Source organism: Periplaneta americana, chromosome 9 (genome assembly GCF_040183065.1).
Source record: "Periplaneta americana isolate PAMFEO1 chromosome 9, P.americana_PAMFEO1_priV1, whole genome shotgun sequence".
Classification (NCBI taxonomy): domain Eukaryota; kingdom Metazoa; phylum Arthropoda; class Insecta; order Blattodea; family Blattidae; genus Periplaneta; species Periplaneta americana.
The window spans coordinates 176,372,879-176,400,521 of NC_091125.1; the positions used below are offsets into that span (position 1 = coordinate 176,372,879).

A 27,643-nucleotide genomic window follows, 5' to 3' on the forward strand; every position below is an offset into this window, starting at 1 on the left:
ATAAAATAAAACCATTTTAATTCTTTGTGGCGTGACTTTTTTCAAACCATTTCGAATTATTCTCTCAAGCTTGCACAAAAGAAAAATGTTGTACCAACTTTGCGAAATAGAAAGCCCTAAGAGCAGGTATATTTTATTGACGCACTCAGTACAAACGAATTGGAATGTTGTGGAGGAAGAAAAGCGCTGGCGGGCCGAGTCACTGCAGCCATTTTCCGAATTGGAGAAGCAACCAGAAGCTGGACCGCTGGGTGACGGTCGGCAGTGTAAAGGAAGGCGTGGCGCAATGGGCACTAAGCACAAATCGAAGTTACGCAATGAGCGGACACATTCTGGCACCCGGGAAGCTCTCGACAAGAGAAACCTTTCACAGCGACCACTCGAGTTCTTGATGAATGACTCCGGTCCCGGAAGGTAGACCTCGGTAAATAGAGAATTACACTCCAGTCGGAGGCGTTGAGCCATCAAATGCGTTATTAATGCGATCCACTTACATCGATGCGCACACAAATCATAACTGAGGAGAAACAATTCGACAATTCATCAACTCCAAGACTTTCTCCCTATAACCAGAATTGCATCACTGCCGGGAAGATCCCCTTACATCAACCTGCATAAACAATCTTACGCAGAAAAGAAAATTCCAAAATTAAACAATGCCAAGACTTCCTAATTATATTAAGGAGAGTCACGTCTGTGATGAAAATCTTCATCGTGTTGGTAACACCACCCACCTACATCAGTGTCCGGAAATCTTAATTCAGAAAACAATTCGTGGATTCAACAAGTCCGCACATTTCGTTAATGAAGCACTAGCGATCGAATGTGTTATGTACTTTTACGAAGATCCTAACTACAAACGCAATTCGTCGATTCAACAACTTGAAGACTTTCTCTACACAAATCGAAAATTACGTCATTGCCGTTAATGAAGTACTCACATTTAACGACCACATGCTACAGAAATTTGAATTGAGAAAACAACACTTTCTCCGCGCACAAAATTATCAAGTCCATGAACTTAGTCATTATACGTCTTGTTCTTGGGTCATGGTTTACTGTCACTTCTTTTTACATTGCGGCACTTGAAGGCCTACAACTGCTCTTCTTCTGCTTTCTTTGTCCACAAGAGGCCTCCCCCAGTTTTACGAAAGCTGTCCTTTGTCCTACAGAGACATCTGCTGCCTCCAACTCCGAACGTTGTCAATACTAGTCAATACTTTCAAAACTCTTTGTATTTTACATATTTCAACCAAAATTTTCACAGTATGTTCTCATTGACATTATATTGAGTATTGAACGTTTGAAAGTAATTAATTACCTATTCTTTTTAAGTAATAAATTTTAATTATTACTTTTAGTATTTTTGCAACCTCTATTTTAGTCAAATTTAATTCTAACTTTGTCATATATTATAAATGGTAGACAAGAGTTAGACAACTAGTTACAAGTATATTTTTTTCTATTTCGAATTGATATAATCATACCAGAAGTGATCCATGACTTGACTTTCTTAAACTTAGGAATACTTAGCACTGATACTATTCACATGTTTGTTAATATACTTGTATTAAACTTTGAAATATCACTCACCATACAATAAACATTGTATGCACGCATTGTATTCTTCACCTGACATAATTAGGAACATTAAATCCAGACGTTTGAGATGGGCAGGGCATGTAGCACGTATGAGTGAATTCAGAAATGCATATAGAGTGTTAGTCGGGAGGCCGGAGGGAAAAAACCTTTGAGGAGGCCGAGACGTAGATGGGAAGATAATATTAAAATGGATTTGAGGGAGGTGGGATATGATGATAGAGAATGGATTAATCTTGCTCAGGATAGGAACCAATGGCGGGCTTATGTGAGGGCGGCAATGAACCTCCGGGTTCCTTAAAAGCCAGTAAGTATGTAAGTATTGGGTTTATGTGCAATTGTAATGTTTTCTCTATTAAAAAATTGCCTAGTTTATTAGAAATATATTTACTACTCGTATTATGTTAATGTTGAATATGCTTTTTGTTTTCTCTCTCTATTGTTGGAAAGGGTTGTAAAATTCTTCTGTTTAGCCAGTCTTTTTTTTGTGAATTATTTTCTTAATCGTATTGCAATTATATCCATTTACTCGTACTTTTGCTATTTGTAGTACAGAACCATAATATTAAATTATATAGAAGCTGTGTGGACGACACAATTATGTTCAAACAGATAACCGTATAATAGGATCCTTTATCCGTTTATATAATAATCGTAAATTTACCCAAGTAAATGAAAAGAATAAATCGTTAAATTTTTTAGACATCACGATAACAAAACAGAAAACAAAGTCTGTGTTCGACATTTATAGAAAACCGGGTCATACAAATTATTCTATGTCGATACATTCCGTACATGCTACATCTCACGTTCAACTTTTTAATATATGGATTAATACAAATACCGGTAAGTAGAAATAATTATGAAAGAGACTACAGTAAAATACAACGCAAAGGAGTACGCAGGCTACGTACCGGCACCGGGTTTCCCCTTCTCCCTTCCTCGTCTTCATCATCATCACTCATTCCATACACATACACTCACCCTAGTACACGACATAACTCTCCACAGATACACATCATGTACGGCGTGACCCGCCGAAGTGGTGTGCAACTAGAAAATGGGTCACAGTCATGCCATCTATCCGTAATATGCGGAACCCGAATCATGTAAAGTTAAGTGGGTAGACATTGCATATACACACACACACACACACACAATCAAGCACCTTACGAAGACAAATAGCGAGTATCGAACATTGGCATTAAGCTGAGATATCTGGCTCTTAAATGATGTAATATGGCAAAATGAATTAATACTTGAGAACATAACCAAAAGTATGAACATGCAGTGTATTTCGACATATGACGAGGAGAGAATGCACAAGAAAATAAGAAGTGGAACGGCAGAGAATAATGCAAAACTCAACCGAAAGGAGAATGGCTTGCTTAACAGATGAAGTCAAGAACAGAACAATCGAACCAATAGAAAATATGGGGAACTCAGATTGTTAAAAAAAAAAAAAACAGGCACCGAACGAAGAGTCAGGTAATGATAACTACCGATTTCCAAACTACCAAAGTAAGAGCAGATGCTGGGAAGACCCTACGTGCTGCGCCAGTCGATAACTGAACTCTGCATTGTCTTCATTTCTTCAGTTACTCAGTAAATCTATCTGTTTCAACATTCACAACAACCCCACACGTATATTAGAGAAGAAAGTCGCTAACTCTGCACGTAAGAAAACAACACGTTGTCAAAATGGAGTGAACCGTGCTTTGCTAGAAGTTTATGTAATTATCAGATTTCGTTACAATCATGGTTCTGTGTCGAAGCAGCAATTTTGAGGAAATTGCTCACGGAAGGAGTAGCGCAATCGAGTCGGGAAGAAAATTGCTGCTATTGTACGAAAGAAGAAAGCAGCCATTAAAAGTAATTGTTGCCGCCCGCCCGCTCCGCCACGGCACCTCCGGAACTTTTACATCTGCTCTGTATTTGGATCACCCCTCAATTCCATACGACCTGCCTGGGCTGGTGAACTTGAGAAGCCTTAGTGTATTACAACACGAAGACACATTCTATCACCTATGTAACATTGCAACATCTGTACACGAACTTAAGTCCTTGCTTTCAAAGCAGCTGATTCAATCAATACTAAAATTCATCATTTTAAGGCTGGTTCACAATAAACCGGGAAAGAGAACCAGAATGAAAACGAGAAGCAGAGGACGTGAATATGACAATTTTTGATTCACAATAAACCGAGAACGTAGACAACTATGCATATCGATATGCATGTCAATAATGATGTGTAAAGTCGATATTACGCATCCTGGTGTTGTGTATAATTGACCAATGACGTTCTCTCATGAGTACAAGGCAGCCAACATAAACACAGGTTAACCAATTTCGAAATTTCAACTGAAACATTTCATTAGGTACGGTACTATAAATATGCCCATGCATCTTTATTATCACAACCTATTTTAAGTCTACCATAACGTAAAATAATTAGAGAAGAAACATTTGTAATAGAACAAAAATGAACACAACAGTAATTATTGAATTGAAGCATGAATATGTTGTGTGTAATACAAATAATACAGTAATAAAATATGATTCACTTACGATCGGTGTTCAAAGATGCAGCTATTGAAAGCCACGTATTCTCCTTCATTTTCTCATCTTTATACGAGGCGCGCCGCTTATCGTAAACGTGAGGATTTTCCTCAACACTCAATATTAGAAACTCATCAAATATAACTTGCTCCATGATGCACAGCACAGAACAAAATAATGCATAGGTTATGTCACGGTCTTCTTGCTACAAAATATACGATGACAAAATAGCTTTTAGATGGCAATATAATGAATCTAGTGGGCTGTGATCGGAAACGTGAACATCAAAGTTGAAACTTGGCCAACTCTCCGTTCCCGATCCCGGGCTCCGGCAAGTTTTTCGTTAATTGTGAATGCTCACATTTAAATGTACACATTTTAACAATTTTACCGTTTTCGTTTTCGTTCCGATTCTCGTTTCCGGTTTATTGTGTACCAGCCTTTACATAGTACGAGGATAGAGAGATTAGCCTTCTTTAATTTAGCAGTACGGACAACAAGGAAGATCAAATCAAATTACAAAAATCGACAGGCGAGCCCTCATTGAACAATAGCACCTACTTATGTAAGGTAATCTTCGTACAACGAATCATTTATTTATTCAAGACGTAGCCACTTAAAAGTTATGTGTGAAAATCTGCTGTTCCCGTAGCAATGCTGCAAGTAGGCCTACAAACAAATGATGATAGATTTTAATAAATGTTTTGAATGTAAAACGGAGTACTCCAAGTCCAAATTATACAAGTTGCTACTACTCTGCTGGCAACTGGGGGGACAGACCTCTCTTGTCCAGTCAGCGCCTGCGTATTGAGTAAGATTAAATAACAGACACGGGGCTGACGCTGGTTTGGTTCGTTGTGCGACCTATGAAAGTCCAAGTCCGACAGCTGGCCTGGGTGGCCTCGTGACAACGCTGACAGCTGGGCCATCCTGTCTCAACCTCTCATAGACCCAGGTCCCATTCACACACACGCCCCAAGCCCTTTCCATATCCTTCCTACCCCCAGAGACTTCACCCCAGCCTTATTTCAGTATTGCAGCCCTCGTGCTTCACGTTGCAGGATGGCGCGCAGCGAGATCGCGGACTTCTTCCGGGGCCGGTCGGTGCTGGTGACGGGCGCCTCCGGCTTCATGGGCAAGGTGCTGCTGGAGAAGCTGCTCTTCGGCTGCCCCGACCTGCGCGTCATCTACATCCTGGTGCGCAGCAAGCGCTACAAGTCGGCCGAGACGCGCACGGAGGAGATGCTCAAGATCCCGGTACGAGCCGCCCGCCCGCCGGGCCGGGTCCAAGCCCTGATCACACAAACATTGATCAGCCTCATGGACTTTTACCAATTTCACTATGCTGCCATCTAGTGACTGTAAAAGAAGTCACGTTATAACCCTTATGGAATTGCATAGAGCAACTATTCTTCCATCTAGCGTTCGTTACCGAAAATTTCCTTTTCGGCAGTGGAGTCTGGTGGTTGTTCTCTTTTTATGTTGACATTCATAACATGGGAATGGCCAATCTGACATAATGTGATCAGGGCTTTAACTCTTATTATATAAGATATGTCATGGTGAAGATCATCAGTTTGCCGCATTGGGGACGGAACATTGCTAGCCGTGTTCCGGTGGGAACCATGAAAAAAAAAAAAATTGGTTATAAATGTTGTCAATCCGACAATTTTAAACAGATATTATGTTGTTTATTCAAATGTCAGAAGACAGGATTGAACATCATAAGTAATAATAATAATAATAATAATAATAATAATAATAATAATAATAATAATAATAGTAATAATAATGTTATAAAACTGGAAAATTTCGTAAATGCTATAAATACCCATTATTTACGAAATTTGCCAGTTTTTTAATTATTATTATAATTACTATTAACATTACTATTATTATTATTATTATTATTATTATTATTATTATTATTATTGAAGTATATAGACGATTTAGAATTTTAGTCGCAGACAAAGGAACCATATTAGCGACATTTTTTTCAGCTGGTCAGTGATTAGCTGTTGGCGATCCTGTTGTGTTTCAACATTGAATATACAGGCCGTTGATGTGAACAGTTCAGATAGCAGAAAGAATGTCTTGTGAACGGTTTTCAGTTCAATGTTCAACCACTGTAGGCCTGTTCATATGAATATGTTAAACCAAAAACCATATTTAGTGTACATATTCTAATTACAATTTTCATTTAAATTCACAATCCTTGTGCGCTCTGCCTTTGGGGCGTAATATGAGATATAAGCTTACTAGTAATAATAATATTATTGATATAATAAATGCCTGCAATACCGATCGAACATGTCTCTCTCATTGAGTGGTAATGACGACAGCTGTTCGACCGCCTGCGCAACGAGCGCCCCGACGCCCTGCAGAAGATCTTGCCGGTCCAGGGGGACATCACTCAGGAGGAGCTCGGTTTGACTCCGGACAACAAGGCCAGAATTCAGGAAGAGGTGTCCGTGGTGTTCCACTGTGCCGCCACGTTGAGGCTGGAGGCCAGACTGAAGGACGCGGTCGAGATGAACACGGCGGGGACCTGGAGGCTGCTGCAGCTGGCCAGGGGCATGAGGAGTCTGAAGGTGAGTCACCCCCCCCCCATGTCTGTGTCAGTGGCGTAGCATGAAATTTTGAGCAGGGGAAGCTAACTCAAGTTGTCTTTCATGCAATATGATAAAACGTATTACAAAAATACAGCCTTAAAATAAATAGTAGTCAATGTCAAGTCAGCAGTCGAAGATTGGTTGGAACATCGTAAGTAACACCAATAAGGCATGACCTCAAATGATACGTAGTAAAATATGATTTCACGGTTTACACATATCTCTTAACAAATTGACACGTATACGTATAACATTAGCTCACTGCCTGTCATAGAGGAATCACAGTATTAACGGTCAATAGATACAGTACGTAAGTATGCGTCTGTCTTTTGGTTCTGTTCTTCATTGACAGCTAGGGAGTCGGCCATTTGTTTTCTAAATCACACTTTTGTTCGTAAGTCAGTCTTGATAATAGAATTGTTCTAAAAATTCAAGTAAATTAGTTTCAGGAACTGTTATTTCGCTCATTATTTATTATATCAGCCACAATGCACACTAACACTTCAACTGAACACAACCAACGAAAAGGAATAACTCGGAAACTACTTATTTTCAATGTAAAAGCTAGCTTCTTGATAGCCTTGCGACCAGGGTAGTTTAGTTAGAAAGGGATAGAAAATCTGCGGGGTGAGTTACACAGAAGAATGAGTGAAAGAAACCAGTCTGCTTGGAAGCTGGTGTGTGCAGGCTTCTTGTTTACTGCTGCATCACAAATCATCCTGAGCTGCCGCATCATAATATTTAACGCGTAAATATAAATTCTATTAAAATTAATAAATAATTTTGTCCATAAACTGCAGGTTTATTATGAAATTATTATTAACTGGGGAAGCTGAGCTTTTTAGCTTACATTGACGCTACGCCACTGCATATCATGGTAATAGATCATATAGTATAACCTTGATGGCAGTGTCCACACCATCATAATGAACTACGGCACAGTCCTAGTGGGCCGTGAGTGGCCTTCGTTCACAAGAATTTTACATTATCTGTCCTACATTTTCTAAATTAAAATGAAAAACATTGCAGAGCCAGAACCAAGTAATTATATTGCTAAAGTTTATGACTTCATGAAGCGACAGGCGGAAAACAGGCATGAACTGTGTCGAACTGTCTTCCCAAACATTCATAACAAAGACTCAGAAAGTACATATGCCGAACACATAACTAATGCTAACCACACATACAGTAACATAAATACAGACATGGAAATCCTACGCATACAACCCAAAAACTCAACACACTAGAACAATATGAAATATACAGCCACACTAAAACACACCCCAATCAAGTTCTCAACACACAGATCAATTTCAGAACACACACACTATTTGGCACAACTCTTCATCACACGAATGCACCCACACAACAGGCAGCGAAGTTGAGATAGCGCCGAGATCTAGTAGGCTCTGAGGATGGTGACGAATAGCACCGAAACAGCTGTAAGCCGCACATGCTTACATAATTAATACGAGTAAGATCGCCATTTAATCAATTATTTATACAAGAACGAGTGCGAAAGCAACAGGACTCTTCGACACGTCCGATTTGAAAGAGACAGAAATAAGATCATTCGACAACGAGGCAAGAAAGCTCATGTTACAAAATAAAGGAAATAGGTGAATATGGGAACTTGCTTCAGTGGCAAGTGTTTACAGGGAAGGGTCTCCGCCACCAGCCGCCACGCTGTGCTGTACTCTGGGGCTTTGAAAAGTAAGGATAGTTCTGCAATTTATTAGTCAAACGTTTCACCGGCGACGTTAACTACACCATCTTCCGTTAAAGTTTGCACGGTTAGGGTAAACGAAGTTTTACGAAATATATTGGCAGATTTTCGTGGAAGTACCCTACAACTTTTCAGTATCCCTGTTATGGAAAAAGTGGTTTTTTGCATGTCGTCCATGTATAGCGAATTCTTCCAAACCGTAAGTCGAATTTTATTCATACGAGAATTCCTTATTTGTGCTGGAATTATATACATAGAATATAATATTTTATAGTAACAATTTAATAGGTTTATATTACAAGATTGAATTATAAATACAGTGGCAATTTAGTCGCAGCCAAATTAAAACATTGCCATGACTGTTTATGTCATGTACATGTAGCCTAACTTCTTCTCACATTTTGAGGTTATATTACTGTCGATCTTAAAGAGGAAAGATGTCATAAACATGCTAGTCGGCGTATTTATAATATTCAGAATATTAACACACAGAAGGCGATACTCCAACAATCAAAAGACTTCCAAGACCGTGCCAGTAGCCTTACAATAAATCGTAAAAGAACTTGGTTTGAACTGGAAGAAAACTAGGCAGATCTAATAGAAGAGTAAGTGGGCTACCTCTGAGTAGCAGGACGAACCTTGTGACAACAGTGAGCTCAGGGAAAAGGAAGGAATACCCGGGGTGGAAGAGTTACAATATAATCTGTGACCGAAGATTTACAGTAGGCCTACACAGTGTAAAAAATGTAAAGTCATGTAGGACAACATAATACTTTAACTCTGTAGTGTAGTGACTATGTATATTTACTCCTACGAACTGCGCTACACCGTTACATCAACTGGCCTTGCACAGTAACTCGCTCTGAAGTTCAGATTAACAAAATTCACACGCCAAAATCGGTGGCGCCCGCAGTTAACCACTGTGAGGGGCAGAGACTGAACTGGTCTCATTTTTCATTTTGTATTAGTGTACGATAGTTTTAAATATTTCAAAAAACAAAATATTTACAAATACATTTAAAACGCTTTAAGAGATAATCTTTCGTTCTTTTAATTTTCAGACTTCAGCAATTAAATTTGATACAGACTGTATACTAGTTTCGAACTATCGTTTTTCTATCGCGTCAACGATCAGTTACTGAATATTCAAGCAGATTGTCATTAAAACCCCAACTTTCTCAGCAAATTTTTTTAATTTACACCAAAATCACCTGAAACCGGAACTTTGGTACACTCGCGTGATAGCCCTATACCATTTGTAATGCTTCACATACGTGGAAAACAATCTTAAAGTTTTGTTCAACATTTTTGGGACATTGTAGGCCTATACTGTAGTTTATGTGCTTCTATTCTATAACAGTTTGGGCCTACAATTTTTCAATCTCAATTTCGGAAAATGTTCAATTATATTCGGAAAAAAGTGTATATCATACAATTTCGGAGAAAGTCATTTTAGTTTTGGAAATAGTAGTATAAAATTCGGAAGATGTACAGTTAATTTCACAAAAGAAAATTCAATTTCGGAAAGTTTTAATATTATTTGAACTATTTTTATTTTATTTTTAGTTTTAGTAATATTGTATTAAATCAGACGCAGTTGCACTAAATAAAATTAATATAAATCACGAAGATCTTGTTGCCATGTAAACGAATATTGTCAACAACGGCTGCGCAGCGCATAGGGACTGCACAGAATGGAAACAGCGAAGTTTCCTGTTCGCATGCGCTCCGGCGGCGTTTAGTTTCACTTTCAAGCGCTAGGGGTCAGTACAGTCGAGCACACGCTACAGTTCCTCGATAATAATACTGAATATAAGAGTTGAGACATCGCCTACCTTGTTCCATAATCCAGTAACGCTTTGCTTCCAACAAAGTCAAGTTAACAGCTTTTCCTTATTTGTCAATGATAAACTAGCTGTAACAATAATGTTTATTTTTATATATAATAAATTATATTATAGAATAATATAATACATTATAAAATTATGTACCTACAGTAATAATAATTATTGTCCTCGTCATATTACATACTATGTTCTATATCGTCGGCCTGGGTAACGTAGTCGGTATAGTACTGGCCTTCTGTGCTCGAGGTTACGGGTTCGATCCCGGCCCAGGTCAATGGCATTTAAGTGTGCTTAAATGCGACAGGCTCATGTCAGTAGACTTACTGGCATGTAAAAAAACTCCCGCGAGACAAAAGTCCGGCGACGATGATGTAACCTAGGCAGTTGCGAGCGTCGTTAAATAAACCATAATTTAATTTTAATTTTGTTCTACATCAGACATCGCCAACTCATGATTTTATGTGCAGGTGCGTTCAGTGCATTATTGACACGACTAAAGAAGTCGATGAAGATTAGATATGGTTAGTAATGATTCATTACACATTCAGAACCCTGTGACATATGAAGACATTAGACTAACAGCCCTAGTCATTTTTAATGAAATTCACTTAAGGACACAATTAATTGTATGTGTTATATTTCCGCTGTGTCGACTGTTAGCTGGTGTGATGTCAGCGCCAACTCTAGGGACAAAGCAGAATCTCACGCTCAAGCTGGTTTGAAGGTCACTGAAATCAGTCCTGCTACATCAAAGGTACCGACGCGAAGTGTCCATACTTGTAATTCCCTATACAGTGGGCTATGTAGAATGTGGATACAATATTTCTGTTCTCTTGAGAGAATGTGGAGAATCAATCATATTTTAACATTTAAGACTATATAATCAAATTTTATATGTGTGTGTGTCTGTGTGTGTGTGTCTGTGTGTGTGTGTCTGTGTGTGTGTGTCTGTGTGTGTGTGTGTCTGTGTGTGTGTGTGTCTGTGTGTGTGTGTCTGTGTGTGTGTGTCTGTGTGTGTCTGTGTGTGTGTGTCTGTGTGTGTCTGTGTGTGTGTGTCTGTGTGTGTGTGTCTGTGTGTGTGTGTCTGTGTGTGTGTGTCTGTGTGTGTGTGTGTCTGTGTGTGTCTGTGTGTGTGTGTCTGTGTGTGTGTGTCTGTGTGTGTGTCTGTGTGTGTGTGTCTGTGTGTGTGTGTCTGTGTGTGTGTCTGTGTGTGTGTGTGTCTGTGTGTGTGTGTCTGTGTGTGTGTGTCTGTGTGTGTGTGTCTGTGTGTGTGTGTCTGTGTGTGTGTGTCTGTGTGTGTGTCTGTGTGTGTGTGTCTGTGTGTGTGTGTCTGTGTGTGTGTGTGTCTGTGTGTGTCTGTGTGTGTCTGTGTGTGTGTGTCTGTGTGTGTGTGTGTCTGTGTGTGTGTGTGTCTGTGTGTGTCTGTGTGTGTGTGTGTCTGTGTGTGTCTGTGTGTGTGTGTGTCTGTGTGTGTCTGTGTGTGTCTGTGTGTGTGTGTCTGTGTGTGTCTGTGTGTGTGTGTCTGTGTGTGTGTGTGTCTGTGTGTGTCTGTGTGTGTCTGTGTGTGTGTGTCTGTGTGTGTGTCTGTGTGTGTGTGTCTGTGTGTGTGTGTGTCTGTGTGTGTCTGTGTGTGTGTGTCTGTGTGTGTCTGTGTGTGTGTGTCTGTGTGTGTGTGTCTGTGTGTGTGTGTGTCTGTGTGTGTGTGTGTCTGTGTGTGTCTGTGTGTGTCTGTGTGTGTCTGTGTGTGTGTGTGTCTGTGTGTGTGTGTCTGTGTGTGTCTGTGTGTGTCTGTGTGTGTGTGTGTCTGTGTGTGTCTGTGTGTGTGTGTGTCTGTGTGTGTCTGTGTGTGTCTGTGTGTGTGTGTGTCTGTGTGTGTGTGTGTGTCTGTGTCTGTGTGTGTCTGTGTGTGTCTGTGTGTGTGTGTGTCTGTGTGTGTCTGTGTGTGTGTCTGTGTGTGTCTGTGTGTGTGTGTCTGTGTGTGTGTGTGTCTGTGTGTGTGTGTGTCTGTGTGTGTGTGTGTCTGTGTGTGTCTGTGTGTGTCTGCGTGCGTGCGTGCGTGTGTGTGTGTGTGAAAAAATTAGAAAACCTTCAAATCCTAAATTGACTTCATCGTTTTCTGAGTTAGTATTATCATTTCCTATATTGAATTTACATTTTCCGAAATTGGAGTTGAAAGGATAGAGGTTGCAATGCCACATGCCTACGTTGCAGGCGTTCGTGCACCTGTCCACGGCCTTCTGCCACTGCGACCTGCAGGAGCTGGAGGAGCGGACGTACGCGGCGCCCGTCGACCCCCGGGACGTGATGCGCGTCGTGCAGTGGATGGACGAGACCTCGCTCGACACCATCACGCCCAGGCACGTGAGCAAATACACGTTACCGGTACTTTGTCCTGAAAAATGAAGAAACGTATTGTAACATATCGCTCTCGTCACCTGTGGTTAGCACGACTGACATGGAGCTATCCTTCTAAACTGTCCACACCTTTTATAAGTTCTACAGCAGTTTCAACAAGAGTCAGTGCCGCAGCTTTCCTGGTGGCCTCAGTGGCGTAAATTCCAACCGACATGGAGCAGTGGTTGAATCCCTCCACCATGACTTTGGTTTGGAAACAAGTATACAACGAGCATAGCCAGACGTTGTATAGTGTTCTGTGAGCTTTCATTTGTCACTCAAATACATCATCATCATCATCATCATCATCAAATTGTCCTGCAATTGGGTCCAGAAGTCTCTTCAGAGGACGTCCTTGATTTCTTCCGTCCTGCGGTGTATTTAAAAATGCCGTAATTAGTTGTGGAAGTCTGTCCCTGTCTATTCTCCGTGCAGTATGTACAGAGTGGAAATAATGTGCTTAACTCTGCAGATTTTAACATCTCATTCCTTAGATAGATGTTGATGTTATGGTTTATTTAACGACGCTCGCAACTGCAGAGGTTATATCAGAGTCGCCGGATGTGCCGGAATTTTGTCCCACAGGAGTTCTTTTACATGCCAGTAAATCTACTGACATGAGCCTGTCGCATTTAAGCACACTTAAATGCCATCGACCTGGCCCGGGATCGAACCCGCAACCTTGGTCATAAGGCCCCTTGGATAGAGTACAACAAAAATTTCTAACATCATTTTAGTCTCGAATATTTTTCTCAGAAAAAAAATAATAATTTCCCCCTAAATGTTAAGACTGCTTACTAGATACTACCCACAGGATTCACACTTTGACTCTCACCATTAGAGAAACTGATAAGAAATGATTTATTCGAATAATTTCGAGGAAAAAATTGTTCCGGGACCAGGTATCGAACCCGGGACCTTTGGTTAAACGTACCAACGCTCTCCCAACTGAGCTACCCGGGAACTCTACCAGACACCGATCCAATTTTTCCCTCTAAATCCACAGACCTCAAAGTGGGGTGACAACCGTCAAGCAACCAACATTGAGTGCACACTAACTCTGTGTTGTCAGCCCACTTTGAGGTCTGTGGATATAGAGGGAAAAATTGGATCAGTGTCTGGTAGAGTTCCCGGGTAGCTCAGTTGGGAGAGCGTTGGTACGTTTAACCAAAGGTCCCGGGTTCGATACCTGGCCCCGGAACAATTTTTCCCTCGAAATTATTCAAACCAACTTTACAGGGAGTTACACCTGAAAGCTTGATTTGCAATGATTTATCCCTTTGCAGTTTTTAAATAAAATGGACGGTTTTGTTGCAAATTAAATTGAAAGATTAACACGTATCGTTATTTCCTGCAATGAGGAAGTCCGGCAACCCTGCTACAGTGACGCTGCTATTCAGACGGAGTGCGTGTGTGTATTCGCAGGCGATGCGCTATTGCCAAACTACGCAGAGTTTCAGTCAATTTTTTTAATTAACCAGGACTTAATTACAACACGCATAATGGTTTATTTATTTTAATATATTCTATTGCCCCCTCCAATTTGGACAGATATATCACTTCCACCCCGTATATAAAATAGAATGATTGAGGAATAGTAAATACAGAATGTTAAAAAAAAGTGCTGCATATATTTACAGGAGGTAGCATTGGTCGAAACTACAAAAAAGTTCCTATAAACATTGTCCGGAAACAAATATCTGTTGAGATATGTGCCATGCTGTATTCTGACCTACGACACCCACCTGTCTGTTACGTAGACACTGCAGAAGGTCCTCTATGTGGTTACCACGCATTGTTACACTTGCTTCAGCCCTTCTTCTCAGTGAATCACGAACTCTTGCGATCACACCTGGCTGATGTCGGATTTGCTCACATGCATTGGATACACGCTGCTGTAACGTGTGTACGTTGTCAATGGGTGTGGCATACACCAATGTCTTTAATGTCCCCATAGCCAGAAATCCAAAGGATTTAGGTCAAGTGATCGGAGAGATCATGCTACTGGACCTCCTCGATCAGTCCATCGCCCATTAAACATCCGGGTTAGGTATTGTCAAACGAGGCGTAGAAAATAGGATGGTGCCCCGTCGTGCATAAACAGAAAGACAGCCTACGCCACTGATTACTGTACGTACTTACCAACACAAGTAAAATGATAGATTCCGTAGTATCCTGGATCTTTGTTTACTACTACATTCCCTGTTTACTTCTGTTGAGAGATGCTACCCGCTCTCAAAACATCAGCATCGTTTTGTGTTTTTAAACGAATGACGATCATAGGTCATAATACAGCACGGCCCATATCTCAACACGAACTCATACGTAAGTGTAAGATAGGCCGAAAATGAAAGTGGCTAGACCAAACTACATTTAGTAATAGGTACATAAAATGTGTTACTACAATTGTATATTTGAAATTGTTAATAGTAGGCCTATATAACTTGGATATATTGTTTAACTTTGTGAATTATTATTATTATTATTATTATTATTATTATTATTATTATTATTATTATTATTATTATTATTATTACACGAACTTGTCAATCACTATCGAATAGTAGGGATTAAGTATCTCTGAACCCAGAACCACGCACCAGTGGATATTGGCATCTGCTTGCAATATTGGAAATGCAGTACAGAGAGCGTGAAAAAAAAAACCTACAGCACTGCCTCGAAAGCTACATACAGTCGATTCTTCACACCAATCCATCCACAATAAGTAACGAGATGTTCGAACGTTGCAGCCTGATCCAGCCGCACCCCAACACGTACACGTACACCAAGAGGCTGGCGGAGCAGCTGGTCAGCTCCCAGTTCCCGGACCTGCCCGTGGTCATCGCACGACCCTCCATCGGTACGTAGCCTCGCTCACACCGAATCGCTGGACAGATGTTGGGCGCATTCAGTATTTGTGTATGTGTATGTATTTATTCACACTGCAAATGGGTATATACCCGGTGGCAGTGGTAACTAATTAGCAGAACTAGGATTTATATGTAGTAAGAGTTAAGAATGGCGCCGAGTATAGTTGGGTCGCGATGCCGGTTAAGAAGGCTTTAAGCCTCGAAATGCAAGAAAAGTCATAAGGACTAGACAATGCAGCTTTTAAACCCCCCGCTGTTTTGTAAGTGGTGGTTAAGAGGATTAAAGATCCTTAGCGCTATAGCTTTTACTACATACGAATCCTAGCTCTACTAATTACACTCAATAATGACAATAATAAACACAACTAATAAAAATGCAATTAATAATAAATCAGTCATAATACTACTACTACTACTACTACTACTACTACTACTACTACTACTACTAATAATAATAATAATAATAATAATAATAATAATAATAATAATAATAGCAAGCATCCCAAATTAAATGAAGCACGATCACTTAAAATAACATTTAAAGTAGGCTAAATCTAATTTGTATCTTAACCCTAAGTTCGAACTAAGACCCACGAGTATGATATGTTCATACCTGCACAAGTACCTTTCAGCACTACACTTATTTCGCTGTCAACTCACTCACTGCACTGGAACTACGACACATTTCACTGATACTATCCTGATTTCAATAACACTTCAAAACATTTCACTGTTCAAATACTTTGCACTTCACTGACACAACGCACTTCTTCACTGACACAACACTTCAAATAACAAAATATCAATTACGCCCTTTAAATAGTGTGTATAATATACTACCGTCTATTGGTAAAGTCCTTAAGCCTATTTTTAAATACATTGTTGGTTATTGTAAAGCCTTTACCAAGTCTGCAGGTATAGCATTCCAGTCCCTGATAGTACGATTGAGAAAAGAAAACTTTCCAGTGTCCGTCCTCTGTCTTCTTTCCCTCAATTTATCCGCGAATGATGAGCATCCTAGCAAAACTGTTTTCCTACTCAGCTAAACGTTTGTTACATATTTGCTGGCTCGTTTCTAAGGTTTTCAAAAGTAATACCTAACTTTAATTGTTCATGTTTTATTTATTTTCTACACAATTTTAAAAATTCTGTCACTAGCATATTACACAAGAAATGGGATCTTTTGCATCACCCCATTGTAGATGTTGTTTGTGTCCACCGTTTTGTTCTTGTATAAGTAACAGCCTCTCTTCTATGCTGCACACAGTAGCTCTCAGTCCTGTTCTGGAATATCTGCCACGGCATGTGCGATGGAGTCCTTCAACTCATCAATTGTCATAGATTTGCTGAAGAAGACAGCCCAATAATCTTCTGAGTTAATATCTGGCCAAGTTACAGAAAAGTGCGTACTGATAACAGGACCACCAGAACAATCAGAAATAAAGAAACCCGTTGTCATGGTAACCCAAAAAATCCCGTTACTTGTGTAATAACCAGTGTCAGAATTTTTAAGTTTGTGTAGAAAACGTGAGGAAATAAAGTTACCTGTTACTTTTGAAAAACCCTACATTCCGTCTAAATATTTTTTATACTGTCAGCAGAACGTTTAGAATAGAAAGTGTGGTAACTCGGCAAGGGTCTAATGGCACTTTTAAAACCCCTAGTGTCGCCACGGCAAAGATATAATATCGAAGCTTAATTAATGAGTCTAAGTTGCACGTAATATTTTTTGCTCCCTTGAATTACGTATAAACCAGATACATCTGCAACTAATGACTAAATAGTAGATAAAAACTATTGGTGAAAATGAAGTGTCTCCTTTATTATATTACATTCTTTCTTGTGTATAAAAAACTACAATTTCATGCCAAGGCGTACTTTAAAATGCCATAAAAATGTTCAGTTTTGCGAAGCTGTAATTTTTTTTTTTTTTTTTTTTTTTGCGATTTCTGGCTGAAGCCGGCACAATGTTCCATTTTTCGGTTAATTATTATATTTTGTATTCAGGGTTGTGTTACATAACTCACAATTTGTTAATGTAGTAATATTACATTTTTAAACAAGTAAAATATTGTAACAAAGTACTCTACCATACATTCTTATCTAATGGGTTATTTTTAAAAACCTTTTGCATTCGCTCGAATAGCGATCCTGAAACTGGGGACGAAAAACAGAGCTAGCGCCACTCGGCGACGAACCACTGAACTAGAGGAAGTAACGTCATTTTCTCTTCTACCCGCTCTGCTGTCTGCTTTAATTATTTACATCGTGAGCCATTTGGCAACAAGAATGTGGATGTGACTAAATGGCAGCCCATTCAACTGTTACTCGTTGTGTGCGCAGTGACTCCGGCCTGGAAGGAGCCCCTACCTGGTTGGGTGGACAATCTCAACGGCCCCATCGGCCTGCTGGTGGGCGGGGGCAAGGGCGTGATCCGCTCCATGCACTGTCGAGGGGAGTACCACGCCGAGGTGGTGCCCGTGGACCTCGCCATCAACGCACTGGTGGCCATCGCCTGGCGCACAGGCGCCTTTGACACCCGGTATAGTTCATTCTGCTCTGACAGCTCTCAACCAGATTTCAGCCTTACACCTATGATCCCTACATTTTCTCAATTCCTTCCCTCTAGAGTGTAAGGAATATGTTCTTCACACGAAGAATCAGGATCGTTATGTTGACGCAAGGCTCAATGCGCACCTCCCCCCCCTACTGAAGCTACCACAACCCAATTTCCTGTATTTTTCACCTTTAAATTACTTAGGAAGAGAATCCACTGACATTCATGAAAATTTTCGAAAAGGTTTTTATTGCCTATTTCACGTCCTTAGAATGTATATTTTCATACCCCAAATGGATTTAGATCAGTTCTGATTATAAATATGTTAAAATGTTTTTAAATTAAGGCTGTAAGGGGCATAGCATTTGAAGAGCTGTCAAAATTATTTTTTTCACCAAAGAATACTTCTTTAAAATTTCCTGATTATAAATCTAGTAACTTTTTGTTGTAAAGTTGGCTGCCTGAAGTTACTAGATGAATGTAGCAGAGGAGAATGTGAATATGTATGTCTTACATAAATATACATTTTACTTTCAAATTCATTTTTCCGTAAGTTTATTTTTTTTCATTTAACACCAACTTTTTTATGCCAAGTATTAATATTGAACTTGTACTGCAAGTATCTATGAGGTAGCTGCATTATTTTGTAAGAAATGTTGCTAGTTTATTTTATTAATTTTTTTTTTCAAGAATTATTTATAGAAAAAATAACTTACTTAAAATTTCATAAAACAAATTTGAAAGTGAATAAATGAGATATAACATAAAAATGAATACATGGAAATGTTTCTTGTGGATGCCACCAAAACAGAGGAGGCTCTAAAATTGAGATCTTCTACTAAACACTTGGGTTCGAAAATATTTCTAAAAAAATAGAAAGAAATAAAAAATCAAAAGCCAAAAACATTTGGGAGTTAAAAATTTGAATTTTGTTAGTCTTTCACATAGTAAACATACTCTCAAAATTTGGTTGAAAAAAAATTATTATGAAAAAAGTTGTCATTTTAGTGGAGTATTCCCTTAAAAACCAAACATCAATAACATCAGGAAACTTGACCGTGATGAGAAATCATCCTCTACTCGTGACCGCTCTATTGGTATCACTGTACACATAAGTGTAGACACATACTACCTAATAGCACAACTAATTGGCCATGATAAAGTAAACACTGAATTGGTTGGAAGTGTTGTCTGTGTAGGGGGGGGGGGGAAGCTGCAGGTAAACTCGGTTTCAGAATAAGCAAAGGCAGGGGCGTACGCAAGGGGTGGGGGTTACCGGGTATGAACCCCCCTTGAACTTTTAGAAAAAATGACACATTTAGAGTTGAGTATTTTTTTTTATCCATAATCGTTTTCCCTTCTCTATTTTTTCACTATCAGAGTAACAAAATCTACATCGACATAAGGCATAATCCTCCTACCCCTCCTTCAATATAATTCCTGTGCTTGGTGCTGCGGTACATTCGAATTATAACAATGCTGTCTTTATTATAGAGACCTACCGACCTTGTAATAAAATGAAGCTGACACAATATGAAATTTAACTTATTGTGAAACATATTGGAAGGTTGTTTTGACAGTTCTGCAGTGCAGATGTTAAATATTGTGAATTGTCGATTTTAAACTCATTTTAAGAGCAGTATTCACTCGTTTGTTAGTTTGAGTTCTGACTTTATTGTGAAACGTTCGTTTAATGGTCTGTGCATTTGACAGTTCATATTTTTAATATATATAAATTTCACATTATCATTCCGGATTCTTTGATATGTCTAAGCGACCGCAAAGCTCAAATAATTTTAGCAAAATGTCGCGTAGTGATTCTCGCGAGGTTAGTGAAAATTTCACATTGACAAATGTTTCTTTGCAGCTGCAGCGTGACGATGTTGTCGCGAACTAGTTTCACATCCCTCTCTGAGAACTCAGTTGATGATGATGATGATGATGATGATGATGATGATAATATTCTTCTTCTTCTTCTTCTTCTTATTATTATTATTATTATTATTATTATTATTATTATTATTATTATTATTAGTAGTAGTAGTAGTAGTAGTAGTAGTAGTAGTAGTAGTAGTAGTAGTAGTAGCAGTAGTAGGGCTAGGATTTTGATGAAATTGCATCTTTTTTTCTAGTAAGCCAGAAACATAGCTGCTCTAGTATTTATATGTTATGTGATAAACTAAGTGTTTTAAGACATATTTGTTAGGGCATTTTTTGCATTTTTTTGCCTGTTTCAACTCATAAGAGCATTTTTTGTTTTATTCGGCCATTTTTGAGGCATTTTCATTTAATTTTGGCCATAAATCCCCATTATTAATGTAAAATAATGTTTATTTCCTTTGATATTTTCTATACATATTTTATCCATTAATACCCATTTATTTTGTGTAATATCTTAATCGTTTTTCTATACAAATATTGCCATTTTAACGTAGTACACCCCATGTAATGGATCAGTCCAACCACCCCTTCAATATACCTGCTAGTTCCGGATAAGCATGGCCTTGTGGTGGACTACATGGAAAATACATCAGGTAAAATAATTAATTAAACTGTACTATTTAGAAAAAATTATGTAACATCAAATTAACTTAAATGTTGGTACTAGAATTTAATTTAATTACTAGTCTAATATTAAGTAGCACAAAACCTCTTTTCTTACTAAGCCAATTATGTAAGATCAATTTTTAGAGCATTTTTAATGGCATTTTTTAAAGATTTTTGGTTCATAAGTGCATTGTTTTTAGGACATGTTTTAATGATTTATAAGTCATCAAAATCCTAGCCCTAATTATTATTATTATTATTATTATTATTATTATTATTAATGTAAATTGTAAACAATATCAATAATGACAAAATTCTCCGTGCGCTACTGAGCAAAGGGAAATATCTGCTAGGCTTTGGACAATGGAGAATATCACTTCGAAACTAGTCAGCCAGGTTACATTAGAGTTACAAAGTTAATTAGTGATTATATATGTATACAGAACAATGGAGGAAATAGCTAGTCAGAGATTGGTTGCAGACCTCAGCAGATCCCGGTGTACAACATCACGGCGTCTGCCATGAAGCGCATCACGTGGGCCGAGGTGCTGCAGAAGGGGCGCAGGATCGTGTACGAGAACCCCTTCGAGATGACGATCTGGTACCCCGACGGCAACATGCGCAGCAGCAAGCTCATGCACAACCTGTGCGTCGTGTTCCTGCACTTCCTGCCCGCCTACGTCATCGACTTCCTGCTGATGCTCTTCCGTCAGAAGCGCTTGTGAGTCACCACATGCATGTCACATCAACTTCAGGTCTTCAATCTGTAAGACTTTCGGTGTATTTCTCGAGTCTCCAAGTGAGCGGCGCGGCGTTACAACAGAAAGTCTGACGGAGTTTCTCAAGATTAAAATCGAGTCATTCACAACCTGTTTACTGTCTTCATGCCGCGATATTTAATGCTGAGACTGCATGTTGGTGGTTAGCTAGTTTGTTGTGAAAACAGTGCTTATGAATTGAAGGGTTCGGAGCCATAGTGGGCCAAGCGCCATTTATTAAAAAAGGAAGAAAGCAAGGGTTAAAGTTCAGTGAATACCATAGTTTAATGAAGACTGACACATCATTTCCTATATGTTTCCATTGAATTATGGTAAAAACTTCATTTTAACCCTTGTTTTCTACGGTTTTAGTAGATGGCGCTTGGCCCACTATGGTTCTGAACCCTTCAATTGCGCTCTATGTGTTATTACACTTCTAGTTTGTAATGGAGATGTGAAACTTGGACTTTCACTTTGAGAGAGTAACAGAGGTTAAGGATGTTTGAGTATAAGGTGCTTAGAAACATATTTGGGGCTAAGAGGGATGAAGTTACAGGAGAATGGAGAAAGTTACACAACACAGAGCTGCACGCATTGTATTCTTCAGCTGACATAATTAGGAACATTAAATCCAGACGTTTAAGATGGGCAGGGCATGTAGCACGTATGGGCGAATTAAGAAATGCATATAGAGTGTTAGCTGGGAGGCCGGAGGGAAAAAGACCTTTTTGGAGGTCGAGACGTAGATGGAAGGATAATATTAAAATAGATTTGAGGGAGGTGGAGGTGGGATATGATGGTAGAGACTGGATTAATCTTGCTCAGAATAGGGACCAATGGCGGGCTTACGTGAGGGCGGCAATGAACCTTCGCGTTCCTTAAAAGCCATTTGTAAGTAAGTAAGTAAGTACGTTTGCAATAAAATAATTCATTTTGATCAGTTTCAAATCACATCGCAAAATTTCCTATCTGCCTGGTACCAGCTTGAAATAAAGCAATACATGACCCTAGCTTACAGCCATGTGCCCGTTTACTGCCCTGCTTGAATTGCCTTCCGACCACGAAACCGATAGCTAGACTGTCCGCTAAAAGTTGTGGACGCTCCACGTAAGTGTTTCAAGCAGTCCTTGTCCAATGTTGCAGCATGGTCCGTCTGCAGCACAAGGTGCAGGCCGGGCTGGAGGTGCTGCAGTACTTCACGACACGCCAGTGGCAGTTCCGGAGTGACAATTTCTGCTCCTTGCAGAAGCAACTGAGTCCTTCAGACCGCGCCATGTTCTACACAGACTTCGAGGCGGTGCAGGACGAAGAGTACCTCTACCACACCGTGCTGGGGGCGCGGCAGTACTGCCTCAAGGAGCCGCTCAGCTCCCTGCCGCGCTGCCGACGCAACCTCAAGATGTAAGATATTGCAAACAGGAAAATGATTTCTTGCTATGAAACCCATTAGCGAAGCTTTAGTCTTATTAAATAAAATTTCCATTCCAATTGAAAAGCCATCAAGCAGGTCTGTATCCAGCTTCAATTTTCTGTTGATACTTAGGTTTCCATGTCTTGTTGATTTCCACTTTTTTATCCATATACATATTTGTACAATAAACAACAAGGGAGACAGACTACAGCCTTGGTGAGCACCATGATTGATTGGCTTCCATTCTGATAGATTGTTTCCTACATGTACTGAAATGTAATTTTCACAGTTGTTGTTCCTTTGACTCCATTTAGAAACAACAGCAGAAAACACCACCAAATATTAGAAGGAAAAATCATAGAAATATAGGAGCTATGTATACCAGAAACAAATATTGAAGGAAAAATCATAGAAATATAGGAGCTATGTATACCAGAAACAAATATTGAAGGAAAAATCATAGAAATATAGGAGCTATGTATACCAGAAACAAATATTGAAGGAAAAATCATAGAAATATAGGAGCTATGTATACCAGAAACAAATATTGAAGGAAAAATCATAGAAATATAGGAGCTATGTATACCAGAAACAAATATTGAAGGAAAAATCATAGAAATATAGGAGCTATGTATACCAGAAACAAATATTGAAGGAAAAATCATAGAAATATAGGAGCTATGTATACCAGAAACAAATATTGAAGGAAAAATCATAGAAATATAGGAGCTATGTATACCAGAAACAAATATTGAAGGAAAAATCATAGAAATATAGGAGCTATGTATACCAGAAACAAATATTGAAGTAAAAATCATAGAAATATAGGAGCTATGTATACCAGAAACAAATATTGAAGGAAGGCGCCTATTACTTACATGCTTGCGCTTTCAAATTTCAAGTCACTAACTTAACACTTTTCTTCAGTTTCAAAGTCTCATAATATTAATTATGCATTGTGTGACTTTAATAATGTAATTTTATTCCTAATGGACTCGTTTAACATTTTCGCGAATTTAAAAATAGTTTCCATAACGTTTTTGTTTCTGATGTACAACTCTGGAAACAAAACATTATCGATATCTATTGGTTCAAAAAATATTCCACCAAATGATACTATAGCTATGACGATAAGGTTATGATTATAAATCAAACCCCATCTTCCCAGCTTTCTCAAGATACACAATTAGACAAGTGGTCTGCTTATTGAAACACAAACAAAATGCTGTCAAAGAGAGACTACAAAACAAACCAGCCACTATATATCATACAGTAAAATGGACATTTCATTGGTACACATTCGTTGGTTCAAAACTCTACTACTTCATGTTACTCTATTTCCTTCTAACAGTAGGTCTATAGCTATGTATTCACAATTTTGATCTAGGCAATGTGAAGTATCATTAGTCATTGACCGACATGATTTAGTATTGTATCCGCATCTAATGTCAATCAGAATCGGGTTATTAGTGTCATTACAGAGCTGGAGCCTTTCTGGAGTCGTGGGAGATGGATCCAGAAAGCCCATTACCAACCGTAGCGACAATATTCCATTATATAATATAATATAAACTTTTCAATGCAGAGCAGAGAGGAAGCTACCCTCCTTTCTAGAAATTCATACTGGATACTGACTTACTAAATGTTCTGCAGCCTGTACGTGGTGGACCGCCTGTGGAGTGTGGCATTCTACTTGCTGCTGGTTTGGCTCGTCATCTCGTACTCCGACACGGCCCGCCATTTGCTGGACGTCAGCACAGACTGCCTCAAGAGCCTGCCCATGGTCCGCGCCTTCAGTGAGAAATGAGCAAGATTAAATCACCAAAGAAGGTGAATGTACTTCCAGACGTGGCCAGATTACGAGACATAACCCACATCAACTTTGAAGTAACCACTGGGGCTAGGAGAGACAAAAATATACACGGACATCATTCTTCACTCACGATAATGTTGTTTGTATGCTTATTTTCTCTTACGTACGTACTGTACCGGTACTAGTAACGTTTCAAGACAAATGGAATACTGACACTTTGGGAAGGAAACAATCTTCTTAACCATTAGTAATTCCTTAATGCAACATCTGGACGGATAGGGAGAACTGGTAATCCACGTAAGGATTCATTTCTTTTGGTCCTACAGAATTTATCTGTTAAGATAACAATGATTGTTAGAGGAAAAAAATTCGCTCCGGCGCCGGGAATCGATCCCAGGTCCTTGGTTCTATGTACCATGTGCTCTAACCACTGAGCTACACCGAAGTTCAATCCACAGCACCGGGTCGAATCTCCACACAGGGAAAACACTAGAGGAGGGAGATTCGATCTGGTGCTGTGGATTGAACTTCAGTGTAGCTCAGTGGTTACAGCACTTGGTACGTAAGACCAAGGACCCGGGTTCGATCCCTAGCACCGGAGCGAATTTTTCTCCTCTAAAAGTATTGTTAACAATCAGAACTAGTAATGTTCAATTTCTGGTAATAATACAGCAATAAAGTCATGAAAAGTATCTCACTTTAATAATTTAGCTACGTCCGTAACAGGAGATTATTACCAGCTTTAGTTTAGTTAGAGGACTTATCCATGGCAGAAGCAGTGGTCGAACTGTAGATAAATTACTGCTAGTACCAGTACCAATATGCACTGAAGAGAATGCTGATAGATGAGCACAACGTATTAGGAACAAAGAATCTGTGTTACGACCACACTGAAGAAACCTTCCTGTAGGAGGACACTAATGACCGAACAAGAGTTAGTCAGAAGATCGAAGAAGCTGAAAAAGCAACGACTAAATTTTAAGTGGAACAGTGTTCTAAATTAAACTGACCATGCTTGTTTTTAATATTGTAGAAAGGAAAATACTTTTCAGAATGCAATTCTGGAACAGTTTCTACAAAACTTGCATTTAATAATGTTACCTATAACTTTACTCATAGCTGTCACATAAAAACATGCAGAGAAGTTATCCTTCAGCTACAAGTAATGTCAGTTATAATAACAATACAGAATTACCCAAAAACTTCGACAGGTTATTTAAAAGTACTAACTACATCCTGTAAGGACGAAGAAACAGAAGATCTGCCATGAGGAGGACAAGGAGACGTAAGAGGTTCAAAGGCCTAATCCCTGGTGACGACGACGATGAAATTATCTTTTATAGACATAAATATATGTCGCAGACTAAAAAAGATTATTGTATTGTATTTATTTACATTCCATGGTATTCGTACACAGCTACAGTATGAAACATGCCAAACAAAAAAAAAAAAATCTTAATAGTACTGTAAAATCTTAATCATAGTCACAGTCTAGTTGAAATATATACATAAGAGTTTTACAATGTAGTCTACTACTACAACACAAAGGTTTAGTATCAATGCTTAATAGTACAAGGCAGAAATATTCATGAGGCATTGTTGAATGTCATGAATTCACCTACAGAATAGAAGGCTTGAGAAATTAGGTACTTCTTTAATTTGGCCCTAAATAATCTTATGTAGTAAAGAATATTTTTTTTGGTCCAACAGAATATATCTGTTATGGTAACAATTAATATTAAAGGAGAAAAATTTGCTCCAGCGCCGGGGATCGAACCTGGATCCTTGGATCTATGTACCAAGCAATCTAATCATTGATTCGATCCGGTGCTGTGGATTGGGCTTCGGCATAGCTCAATGGTTAGAGCTCTTGGTATGTAGAATCAAGGATCAGGGTTCGATCCCCAGTGCCGCAGCGAATTTTTCTCCTCTAATATCAATAATCTTATGTTTTGAGTTTGATTTTTTATATCCATAGGGAGACTATTAAACATTTTTACTGCCATATACATAACGCACTCCTTTTGATAGCACAAGAGACTTGCCGATGGAGTATGGAAGTCATTTTTTGACATGTATTTATGCTATGAACTGTTGAATTAGTTACAAAGTTTTCAAGGAACATTATTAATGAAAAATTATACTGACAAGCCATGGGCATTATTTGTAGTTTTTTTTTAAATGATGCTCTGATTTGGCACCTACTATTATTCTAATTACCTACTCTTTTTTGTAGTAGGAATATACTGATACTATATGTGGAATTCCCCAGAATATTATTCCAAAACTCATGATGAGGTATAGAGCTTAAAATAATAAAGTTGTTCCTACTGAACAATTCATAGGAATGACTCTTTACTATCTAAGAATATTTTTGGCCTCTAGTCGTACTTTATTTTTAGTGCAAGTATGTTTCACCATATTTTGTGTTGCTTCTGGTGCGATAAACTCCTGAATTTGATGACTGCCGAAATGCCACAACTGAATTCTTTATCTACAATATGGACAACCAGGAAAAGCTGGAAAGACGGACGGAAGAGAGCAGCAGACAAGTTGCACTGCTGCTAATTCCTTCAGTTTGCATGAGGGATCAGAGGGGTATGCAAGACAAGTGCCGGTACCGGTCGTACTCTGAAATGGATCCTTTCTGCAGCAAGCTTCAACTATCAGTGAGGGAAGAAGAACACACTTGTGTATTATAAATGTATAACTTATATTTTCCAATAAAAAGAATTTTCCTTAATTATTGACCTTCTATTGTAAATAAGTATCACTCACTCAGATCAAAGTCTACACAAATACTTGAAAGTGCAGTTAACAAACAACAGAGCTGCAGGACACGAGTTATGTGACTTGTGATCCTAGAAACACGTCCTGATCATAGAGCCTAATTTCCAAGTGCTTGGATATTTTCAGTTTGTTTTCTTGGTTCCCAGTAAAGACTGCACAG

General features: G+C 38.9%; 1 protein-coding gene across 2 annotated transcripts in view; it reads left to right on the plus strand.

Annotated features, from left to right (window-relative positions):
• Positions 1–27,436, plus strand: part of LOC138706777 (putative fatty acyl-CoA reductase CG5065) — a 48,024-nt gene extending 20,588 nt beyond the window's left edge. Inside the window, exons 2-9 of one of the 2 annotated variants that reach the window (XM_069836461.1) lie at positions 5,220–5,415; positions 6,501–6,749; positions 12,555–12,700; positions 15,488–15,597; positions 17,951–18,149; positions 21,193–21,432; positions 22,613–22,870; positions 24,534–27,436. In XM_069836461.1, coding sequence (XP_069692562.1) covers positions 5,221–5,415; positions 6,501–6,749; positions 12,555–12,700; positions 15,488–15,597; positions 17,951–18,149; positions 21,193–21,432; positions 22,613–22,870; positions 24,534–24,687 — 1,551 coding nt within the window. In that variant the 5' untranslated portion in view covers position 5,220 and the 3' untranslated portion in view covers positions 24,688–27,436. Of the gene's footprint in view, positions 1–5,198; positions 5,416–6,500; positions 6,750–12,554; positions 12,701–15,487; positions 15,598–17,950; positions 18,150–21,192; positions 21,433–22,612; positions 22,871–24,533 lie in introns of both variants that reach the window. The other variant, XM_069836462.1, reaches the window with a different exon arrangement.
• The last annotated feature ends 207 nt before the right edge of the window (positions 27,437–27,643 follow it).